At 37.4% G+C, this 10,993-nt stretch overlaps 2 protein-coding genes across 2 annotated transcripts in view; both read right to left on the bottom strand.

Annotated features, from left to right (window-relative positions):
* LOC104742191 (pre-mRNA-processing protein 40A-like) overlaps positions 1–5,147 on the bottom strand; it is a 9,793-nt gene extending 4,646 nt beyond the window's left edge. Inside the window, exons 1-16 of the mRNA XM_010463162.2 lie at positions 4,992–5,147; positions 4,821–4,898; positions 4,121–4,429; positions 3,846–4,034; positions 3,225–3,286; positions 2,912–2,981; positions 1,942–1,994; positions 1,800–1,857; positions 1,456–1,721; positions 1,300–1,369; positions 973–1,071; positions 782–850; positions 602–679; positions 348–434; positions 221–255; positions 28–133 (exon numbers count right to left, since the gene is read on the bottom strand). Of these exons, the coding sequence (XP_010461464.1) occupies positions 28–133; positions 221–255; positions 348–434; positions 602–679; positions 782–850; positions 973–1,071; positions 1,300–1,369; positions 1,456–1,721; positions 1,800–1,857; positions 1,942–1,994; positions 2,912–2,981; positions 3,225–3,286; positions 3,846–4,034; positions 4,121–4,429; positions 4,821–4,856 (1,587 nt within the window). The 5' untranslated portion in view covers positions 4,857–4,898; positions 4,992–5,147. The remainder of the gene's footprint in view (positions 1–27; positions 134–220; positions 256–347; positions 435–601; positions 680–781; positions 851–972; positions 1,072–1,299; positions 1,370–1,455; positions 1,722–1,799; positions 1,858–1,941; positions 1,995–2,911; positions 2,982–3,224; positions 3,287–3,845; positions 4,035–4,120; positions 4,430–4,820; positions 4,899–4,991) is intronic.
* LOC104742190 (DNA replication licensing factor MCM2-like) lies at positions 5,520–9,941 on the bottom strand. Its single transcript, XM_010463161.1, has 16 exons — positions 9,492–9,941; positions 9,237–9,391; positions 8,962–9,151; positions 8,639–8,858; positions 8,339–8,546; positions 8,103–8,237; positions 7,821–8,012; positions 7,563–7,735; positions 7,293–7,481; positions 7,104–7,220; positions 6,932–7,016; positions 6,692–6,835; positions 6,477–6,602; positions 6,197–6,379; positions 5,943–6,104; positions 5,520–5,854 (listed from the first exon to the last, which is right to left on the bottom strand). The coding sequence occupies exons 1-16, from the start codon at positions 9,895–9,897 to the stop codon at positions 5,729–5,731; spliced, it is 2,811 nt and encodes a 936-aa protein (XP_010461463.1). The 5' UTR covers positions 9,898–9,941; the 3' UTR covers positions 5,520–5,728.

Below are 10,993 nucleotides of genomic sequence, written 5' to 3'. Positions count from 1 at the left end.
CCCCAAAAAAGAACCCAGATGATTTACCTTCCTCTCAAGTTCCACAATATAATTGTCAAAAAGATCTTCACGATCCCTTGAACGGTCAACAGCTTTAAAGCGCTCATCATTTTCAAACAAACTCATTGCTTTGCTGGTGAGGAAATAGTTTCCATTAGCAAATGTCATGCATACAATAAAGAAAAGAGCCAAAGATCTTGTAATTGACTGAAAGCCATACCTCCATTTTATGGATGACGAAAGCTCTTCACACTCCTGAAGTCAAGAAATATTATTAGAACATAAAACAGGTCATCAGTCACACTAAACAAACAAAACACCGAACTTCTGACTCCTTTGGTACATACCTCTAGCATCTTGACAAATTCTTCCCGAGCTTTCTTCTGTCTTCTTCGTCTTTCCTCAGCTTCCACTTTTTTCCTTTGACCAAGATACTGGAGAATTTAATTTGACAGTCAGGTGTAAGCGTTAGAGCTACTGAAAGTCGAAATCTACCAGTGAAAACATAATTACATCACAACTAAAGAGTGCAACACATTATTTAACAAGGTAAAAAAAAATGCAATTCCACATTATAGCTAAGAACTAAGAAACTATATACCTCGTTAAAAGCTTGTTTCCGCTCACCTAGAGTCCTCAAAGCACCATACCTTTTGTCGTGAACAATCTCTTTCAATGTCTACAAGGACTCAAGGAGATGATACGGTCAGCGACGAAGAGGTAGATGGTTAGGAAGAGGATGCTGAAATATCGATCAAAGTCACAAATACTAGCACATTACCTGTTCCCATGTCCAGTCAGAATGAACATTTACAGATTCCAAAAGAGACTTGAAAGCAGCTTTAGCCTCCTAGAAAAAAAATAACCAAAATAGTACAAAAATAGATGGTTGGCAAACAATTGCACTTGCACACGAAAACGTTATGCTACAGAAAAGAGATATCATGAGGAGAAAATAGGATAAAAAATTACCTGCTTAGTAGCATATACCATAGGTTCCTCAACATTTGCTTTGGCACCAGCAGGTGACAGATTTGCTTTTCCATTCACCGACCTTTCCTTATTGTCAGCCTAACAAAACATTCGAAATAATGAGAAAGCATACCATGATGTAAAGCTTGACCATAAATATTCATGAAACCACCACATCATCACACATATAGTAATTATTATACATAACTTTTCCAATAACTCGTACATGTTAATGTAAACAGAGTAGAAACAGGTAAACGGAAAACATATGAATAAACTTTTAGAATCTAGGCAAATCATTGTAGAAAAGGAAAGTTAAAATCATGCCTCATTGTTTTGTGTTGTAGCTCCATTATTTGAATCATTTGCCCCCCGAGACGGTAAATTATCCGCTTTTCTGTTATGATGGGTACAAAAGATAAATTCAGAGGCATGATAGAGTGTATAATCATCAAACAAAACTTCCCCAAGTAAAAATAGTACATTGCAGTAGCCTCAGTATCAGTAGCTGCACCAGACGTTGGAGTAACAGGAGCAACTGAGGGAGGATGGGCGACAGGTACAGCCAAACCCGCTTGGATAGGGCTTGAAGAATGTCCAGGAAGTGTTGAAGATGAGCTGGGAGCAACAGAGGTCGCAGTGCCAACCGCTAGATCAGATGAGGATGCAACATTGTGGGACAGAGGAGTAGATCCAGCTTCGGAAAGGGACCTCTTTTCACTAGCTAGTTGGGCTTGTTCCCGAGCTAACTGCATACAACAACTACACAGGTTTAACATAGGCTTTGCATTGGGGAATGTGTACGAGAGAGAAATAAATTGGTAGACCTTCAAATCTTCTGGAATTGTCCACTTAGACTCCTTTGTAACCTTGTTATAATAATATCTGTGTAAATTGAATCAACTAATCAGTTGCAACAATGGAAAATAAGCATTATACAAATACCAAATGAAATTCAAAGATGCATACTTCTTTCCATCAGCTGTTGTAAATTCCTTCCATACAGTGGATGCATCAGCCCGCTGTAGAAAGAGATTTTAGATTGCAAGAAACTATAAAATTGCATATACATGGTAGATTTTGATCAATCAATCAAGTCTGTTTCTACAGAAACCCAGAATGTCATTAAAAGGTTACGGGATCAAAGTGGAAAAAAGAAAGATGTATGTGGTCCTATATGCATCGTAGCAATGAATATATCAACAAGGCAGGATTTTATCAGGTCAATCAACCAAATTAAGTTCATAAACGTCAAGAAAGAAACCAAGACAGGATTTTATTAGGTCAATCAAATAACTTGTTTCAAAATACCCCCAAACTGGTTGCCGTTTGCATTCAAATATCATTCTTCTAGTATATGATATCCAACCAAGTTAAAAACCAACGTGCATAGACAGATTTGATGCAAAAAAATTGTTATGTAAAACAATAATAAGCAGAGGGGGGTCAAATATACTACTTGTATAAAGAAGTGGGACAAGAGTACTATTGAAGTTCTTCTATTTGTATAAAGAAAACAAGGACAGAGTCTAGAAACACATAATTTTAATATAAAACAAGAAAAAGACGATCAGAAAAATATTTAATAGAACAAACATCATAAATTAGCCATCCGATCCCAGCCTGACTATAAAGTTGTCACCTAAGAATTTACACAAAAGAAGTGAAAAACAGGGAGCATCGGTAGCCTGTTTTAATAAATTGAAAGCTGCTTTAGATGAGCACGTAGCAGTCATTATATATATCCACAGTTACCATTGAGTTTCCAAATCAGTGGAAAAGAATATGCAAATGACACAGTTCAACATCATTTTTCTAGACAAAGCATGCAACCGTTTACATAACAGTAAAGTGGACACACCAACTAAAAGACTGATAAGCTTCAACGACCAGCAAGATAAAAATCATCTTAGAAGACTGGCTACTTTATAAGTCTCACCTCAAGTGGTGACATCAGTTCAAGAGGTTTCTCCCAGCTTGATTGTTTAGTCTGCTTATTGTAATAATACCTAGAAAAGATAAGAATTTATCAGATCACGCGAAAAGTTTTCGACTCCATAGACTTAAAGCCATGACACACACATCTGCATGGACCTTATGAAAGGTTCAAAAGATGAGTAGCTTACGAACAATTTCCAACTAAACTAATCAATTTCGATTGGGAACTGCATGAACACAAAACTACGGTACAAAGAGTGACATGTAGGACGATAATTGGTGCCTAAACATGAAACAGTGATTCAGTAACATACTTTCTCCCATCAGCAGATGTATGCTCCTGCCAGTCAGATGCAGATTGCGGAGTCAAGCTTCCCTGGAGTCAAAATCCAACATGAATATTAAGCTACAATTTGCATAAGAGAAATAGTGCATAAGAGAAATAGTGCATAAAGAAATACCAATAAGTTTGATAAGAGTACATCAACAATGCCATATTAGCTAGTTAGTAATCGAGTATAAATAGGAAAAGGTTCTGATGTGTAGAGGTATCAAGTATTTTGTGGTTTGCTAGGGGCCTCTTGCGGCTTGGAGGAGTTTTTGGGTTCTCAACAACAAAACCGTACGTCTTCAAACCTTATTCGAGTTTGAGCTAAGTTAAGGTCCAGAGGAGGTGTGACCATAGTATTTAATAAATCTAAATAAGTCGATGTCTATATAAAACTTTGCTAATACGTTGAGGAACGCTCGATTCATATACAAATACTATCTCAAAATAGTCCAGAGGAAGGTTGAAATGCTATAAATGATAGAAGACAACTCAACATAATATGATTTGACGTTTTAGTAAGAGATGGTTTCATAATTAACAACAGATTTAAGCATAAATACAAGTCACCAAAACATATTTGTGATCAGTAATCGTAGCCACTTACTGGGTCTGTGGAAAGTGCGACTGGTGTTTGTTGCTCAGTCTGCTGCACAGGGGAAACAAGTGATGTACTTTGATTTACAGGAACAGGCCAAGCGTTTGCTGCTGGAGGGACACCGGCCGCATGCATCTGAGAATTTGGTTGGACCAATGATGGTGGTGGTTGTTGCTGAGGATAAGAAGATGGTACAAACTGCAGGAACAAGAATCCACTAGGAAAATGAAAACGAATCATACATAAAGGTTATCCGCCCACAAATATAAGAACAGAAGTCTCACAGTATATGAAGAAGAAAATGGAGGTCCAGATGTAACAAAGCCCGTCGCTGGAGGTGCATTTGGCTGTTGTTGAGTAGATCCAGAAGTGAGAATCTGGTTTGTTTGAATATAAGGAACTGATACAGCCTGTGACGATGATGTAATATGACCAGGCTGACCTGGTCTCACTGGAAAGAGCTGCTGTATGGGCTGAGAAAACTGTGGAGGCTGACTCTGAGCATTTGGAGGTACATGTCCATAGGGGTGAAAAGGCTGTGAAGCTGCAGGAACAAAATGCTGACCCTGTTGCCCAGGAACCATCGGCCGAAACTGCTGGAAAAAATAGTCTCATAAGCACATCTAATAGATCACAGACTATCATCCCATAGAAATTTTGTAGTTATGCAAATCCAGTTATACAGTTCAATATATGTAATGAGACACATACTTCAGCTTCTTAGCTTTCGCTACATCAACTCCAGTAAAAATAAAACCCCACAAACTATTAAACAATGACAGAAACTAAACATCAAAGAAACCTAATACGTTTGAGCTTAATCAATTAAACTTCGTCTAAGTCTCTAGTTTAAGTTGAAAAGAGCTTCTTAATTAAATTGTATCAAAATCAAATTGCGTAGAACATATCATTATATCAATCGAGTTGCTTCGAATTCCAGGAAACGAAATACAAGAGAGAGAGCAACTTTGGCACTTTTCGCACCTGAGCACCAGAAGACGGGGGAGGATTATTCGACATTCTCACACAAAATAAAGCTTCCTTTACAACTTACGGCTTAATCTGAAGAGCAAAACATCCCAACTTCCAGCTCAATATTTCAGAGGGAGGACATGTAGATAGCAAAAACCCTAACGAATAGACGAAAGCACATACCAGGGCCAATGATGAATCAGGGAGTATCGAGGAGGACGACGAAGTCTCACCAAACGCAGGTTTCACAAAATTCTTAACCCTAATCGGAACTGAGCGAGCGGAACTACTCCGGATTGCGAAAACAAAACAAGTTTGTCGATGAACACTCGAATCCAGTCGACAGATGTTGCCTTCCTTCGCTTTTTTTTTTTTTTTAATTTAGTTACAAAAACGGCATGTAGTCCTGACGTCACCGCTTAGTACTGTATTTTTGGTTCGGTTTTTCTTTGTGATTTCAGATTTCCGGTTTAGTAATAATGGTAAACCTGAGTTAAGATGGATGGTTTTGTTAATGTTAAAAGTTTTTGGTTCAGATTCGAATTATATAAAGATCAGTTATTTCTGGATACAAAATTTAAATTTGTTCCCAATAAGAGTAGGCATTAGATGGTGATTATCAACGCATAATTAAACGTCATTTTTTTAGTTTGGTAATTGTAACTTTAGGCCAAATTTTCAAAATTTACAATTTGAGCAACTCAAAACCGGTTGACAGGATCATATGCGTTCTTCTCAAATTCAAAGGCTCAAAAGTTTTAAGAAAAAAGGAAAGCTGCAATAATATCTTAAAATGCCTACTGCAAATTCTTGAGCAACTCATAATCTTAACACAAAACGAAACTATCGTCCTAATAACCCAACATTTTTAATGCGATTATAAACCTAAGTTGATAGTGACTTGAAGCTCGCCTTATTGTTTACCAAGTGACTAGCCTTCTAGGACACCTGATCATTCCTCGACCATTGTCCAACTCGAAATGAGCTTTGGAAAAATCAGTGCTTGAAAAGAACGGCCTTAGATCTGCAATGTCGTATTCCTTGGCCTGAAATGTAGACATAAATAAGAGTTAGTGAAAAATATCTATTAGGAAGCGTGCTTCTAATATTAGCCTAATCATACATGGTAATTACCTTTGTCTGCAGCTCCTCTATCTTAACCTCGATAGATGGTAGTCCTGAATTTGATCCTGAAATGATTTCTTCAAACTTCAAGGCATTCTTTATGAGCTCTTTCAGAAGAACAAGCAGCAATGAGTTGAAGTCCTTTTTGTATGTAATGTATCGTTTGAAACTCTGCACAGGAGTAAATAAGTTCCATCAATACAGACATCAGAATCCATAGATACAAAACTCACCGAACACCTGAATGAAAAGTTCTTTAATACCTCTCTTAGAGTTCTCTGGACACCAAATTTCTGGGTCGATATGAAAGAGTCAAGCAGCACTCGAATGGCCATATTAACATCTTCTTCAGTAACATACTGTCTAAGGTGCATCCTAGCATGTGCTTCAGACATTCGGATCATGGACTCGAGGTGCCTTGTCGCGATAGAAACTCCTTGACCGTTCTGAACAAATGGTTAAAGCAGGTCAAGAGATTATAACATGATATTTGAGAAAGACATAATCCATGAGTACAATTAATAATCAAGAATTGAAACCTACCATTGATTCTCGTCTTAGATTAGCATAAACAGTCTCTAACTTCTTGGCATCTAGTTCACCCAGTTTTGGGAATATATACAACTTCGAGTATGTTAAGTATTTCTTCAGCAGGTTCTGGGGAAGAACCTGTATATAAAATAATATTTTGATCAAGACATGAAAACATGAAAACATGGAAACTTCAAAAGAAGCAGCTACAACTGAAAATCACAGACCTCGGGATCAGTAGAACCGCTAGATCCCTGAATGCCATCTTGGGGCTCGCTATCTTCCATCTTACCACCTTTGGGTTGTGATTTGAAGTGGCTATTGACAACAAATTCAGCAAGCATTTCATCTGTAACTGGGTCAACCACATCCTGAAGCCATATAATTGGTTTAAGTCATGTCAATAACCAAAATAGTTAACACAATCAATGATATGATAGCAAGAACAAGACGCAGAGGTTTAGAACCTTGACAACACACAATATATCAAAACGAGAAAGGATCGGATCTGTCAACTCGACGTTCTGTGCAAATGACTTGGATGAATCGTACCTGAAATTGCAATGTCACAAACAAATTAGCAAGATCAAAATGACAAAGTTTAGATCAGTAAATTTGGGGCATTAGTTACTTATTTACCTTCCACCAACTGGATTAGCTGCGGCAATAACAGAGCAACGAGCTTGAAGGGAAGTAACTATTCCTGCCTTTGATATACTAATACTCTGTTGTTCCATGGCTTCATGGATACTCACCCTGGTTACAAAACTTATATGGTCAGCGCCATTTTGTTCAGAAAAGTAATTATCATTAGTTGCATTTTGTTACCTGTCCTGGTCGTTCATCTTGTCAAACTCATCGATAAGACAAATTCCGCGGTCAGCAAGTACAAGAGCCCCTCCTTCAAGCGTCCACTCCCTTGTAACTGGATCCTTGTGTACTGCTGCAGTTAGACCAACAGCAGAAGCTCCCTTTCCAGTCGTGTAGACAGCTCGTTGTCCAGTTTTCTCAGCATACCTAGACGAAACAATTAAGCAGTTAATGAAAATATTCACCACAGGAATTAATGAAGTCAGCTGGCCAAGATAGTTTTCTTACTTCAGAAATTGTGATTTTGCTGTTCCTGGATCACCTAGTAGAAGTACATTAATATCTCCACGCAATCTGTGTTTCCCTTTAATATTTTTCTCTTGGCCTCCAAACATAGCAAGAGCAAGAGCTGTTTTGATATCTTCGTGGCCATATATTGACGGAGCGATTGACTTAATGATCTGAAATTGAAATTGAATTGATGTTAATAGGAATGTCTTTGAAGCAATTCAAAGGTTTTATTAGGAGGATTTAAATCCAACTTACACGTTCAACTATACGTGGGTCCTTGGACAGCTCTTCGATTTGTGTCTTGTCTTCTTGGGTTAGCTTGTATGCAGAAAAGAGGTCTTGCTTCTTTGTAACATAGTTAGCTTCCACCACAGTGGCAAAGACAGGAAATCCATTCTTTGTGTTCAAAGATAGGTCAAAATTGTTGGTGTATATGCCAGTAATCTCCTGCAAATCATCTCATGCAAGATAAAATCAATCACCTACCATGCACAGGTGTGCAAAGTATTAAAGAAGAGTAATGCATGAAGAACATACAATTTCTTCTCCAGGACGTGCACAATCAATAAGGTCATTCAGCAGGATAACTTCCTTATGTCTTGGGAGTCGTCCAGCAGGCACTGTTCCTGGACTCTCTTGGATTGTAAGCTTTTGATAGTTCCTGTATATTGTCTGAAACAAGAGAGTAAATTAATTTGTGGTCAATTTCACATTCCAACTCAGAGCTTACATTGACTTTAATGGAAAATATTAGAGAGGACATAGAATCCGACCTGTTCGACATTAACAGTAAACGGTCCTTTTGACTGGCATTCAGAACAAGATCCGACCTTGACTTCTGAATAAGAGTTTTGAAAGAAAGGTCCCAAAACAGCTCCGCACTTGTTACAATCATATTTCACCTGCTGCAGTTGAGGAAAGACCCCAGAACGCCTTGTGACAACTCCACCAATGCGGATCATCGTGTTGAGATGAATCTGCCTGACAATTCACAAACAAAAAGATTAAGTTGAAATCTAGTGAAGAATAACAAAACTCATCATCTTTATCTATGAATTCAGACATAGTGATACCTTATGTTCCGAATCTGATCATTAACTGGTAGGTTGGTAACACGAACATAGATCTTTGTGTGAATATTCTTGTAGTTTGGATGCAGATCAAAGATGACCTTTTCCGTAACTTCCTCCATGACTTCAAGAACAGGTTGGGGAGCATCCGCCAACCAGATGGCAATATTCGGGTGGACATGTATGAATTCTTTGTAATCAATTTCCAGACTGCACTTATTAGCTGCAAATAAGCCATACATAGAAAGTTCAGAGATCTAATGATTGTAAATATACCAGTAAAGAAGGAACTCATGTAGCTATAGCAAAACCAAAAAAGAAAGTACCTGAAACCATTTCGTTTATCAAACGAACATATTCAATGTCTCCATTATCATTCTTTGGTTTCACATAAGTAAGCAAAAAGTCTTTGAACTTCTTGGCAATGAAACGTCTCACTTCATCTCTCATAACCCATTCCCTCAGAGTTCCTTGAATCCGATACATCTCAAACTCTGCCTCATCCTCATATTCATCCTGTATTAACAAATAAACCAACCATTAGCACTAGCAAAACACACACCTAGCACCACCAAGTAAGTACAAAGATACACAATCATACCTCATCCTGATAATCATCAGTTTGATCAGTCATAGAGATATCTGGCTGTGACCCTCCTGGCGAACTTGGAGGGTTTCCATCAGGATCACCATTACCTCTTGGTGGAACCGTAGTCCGAGACCTCTTCGTAGGTCTGTAATTCCAATCATCCGAATCTGTATACAAAAACAACCCAACTCAAATCTATATCCAGGGTTCAATTAGGGTTCCGATTACTGGTACTGAAACACGAGATTTGGGGATTTTTTAATTTACCATTATCATGAAGAAGATGAGGAAGCTTGCGGTTCGCAGCTCGAGTTTCACGAGCATCGAGTACAGCCTCAGCCGCACGACGGTCAAGCATAACCTGATCTAAATCTCTCTCATCTTCGACGGAATCATCTAATCCATTAGACTCATACTGATCATTCCCATCCATCTTCCGATAATCTTCCAAGTAATTATCGTTGTAGAGATCTTCTCCTTCTTCTTCTTCTTCCTCCTCATCCGCTTCCTCAGGCTCATCCCTGATGATTTGGGTGTCTACGGCGGCTTCTTCGTCGGAGAAATTCTCGGAGTTTTGGCTCGTACTTATAGGTAACTGATCTGTGTTGAATCCAGCGGAAGAAGGAGAAGCTGGTGACGACGGCTGGTTATCTGAAGAATCTTCTCCCGCCATTTTCTCTTACTTTCTCTCTCTCTCACTTTTACTCCGGCGACGGAATCAGGGCACAATACCACTCGTTTATTGGGTTTTCTCGTCGACTAGGCGGGAAATCTTCGCGCCAAACTGATATACGTAATTGGGCCTTTAGAGGGCCAATAAATCTGGGCTTTCACTTATATTCGGCACAAGTACTTACTATTTACATAATCATCGCAATCATTAGATGAACTGTCAGAGGATGATGTGAACGTAATTTAATTTGGTCAACACGTAGATAGAGTAAATTAGTAATAAAATTTGACCCAACCGAAGAGAGAGTTCTCTGTTTTTGTCTTTTCCACACTTATTTGCTTGAGATTGGCAGTAGAAAATTTTCTACTGATAGTTGAGATTTACAGTAAAAAGTATAAAATATTAATATGGTTACAAAGTATTATGTATCTTTAACAAAAAGAAAATAACTTTTTTCAAAAAGTGACTTTCTTTTTTATATGGGAAAAAACCCAAAAAATACCTTAAGTCAGATTTAGTATCTTAAGGTTTTTAGTTAGAATAGAAATATATTTCATTTATATATATTTAGTTTAAAAATATATCACCTCTGTTGAAATATATATATATATATATCACCTCTTAAATTATTGATAAATTCAACATGTGAGACCACCAGTTAAACAACAATTACAAAATCAATAAACAAACTAGATTTGGATCCGTGCTGTAGCACGGATTGAAATACATTTCATTATTTTTAAAACATTATATATGTAATTGTTTATAATATTATTTGGATGCAACTCATGCAAACAATTTTTATGGTAAATATCATTCATAGAATGTAAATCTATTATGTAAATTTTATATTATTAATTTTAATCCGTGCTAGAGTATATAAAATTATTAATCCGTGCTAGAGTGTGTCCAGCATGTTCTATGCTAGAATATATAAAAATTTAATCGGTGCTAGAGTATGTAAGTCTTAAAATTATAATATAAATAAAAAAATCAAACCCGTGCTAGATATAAGACTAAAATCTTTGTGGTTTTAGACTAAAAACTTGAACGTTGTGGTTTATCAATAAAATCTGTGGAAAATAAATTTGTAATA

The sequence above is a fragment of the Camelina sativa genome, chromosome 14 (genome assembly GCF_000633955.1).
Source record: "Camelina sativa cultivar DH55 chromosome 14, Cs, whole genome shotgun sequence".
NCBI lineage: Eukaryota > Viridiplantae > Streptophyta > Magnoliopsida > Brassicales > Brassicaceae > Camelina > Camelina sativa.
Note: the sequence above shows the minus strand (reverse complement) of the source record. Positions and strands in the feature narration are given on the sequence as shown.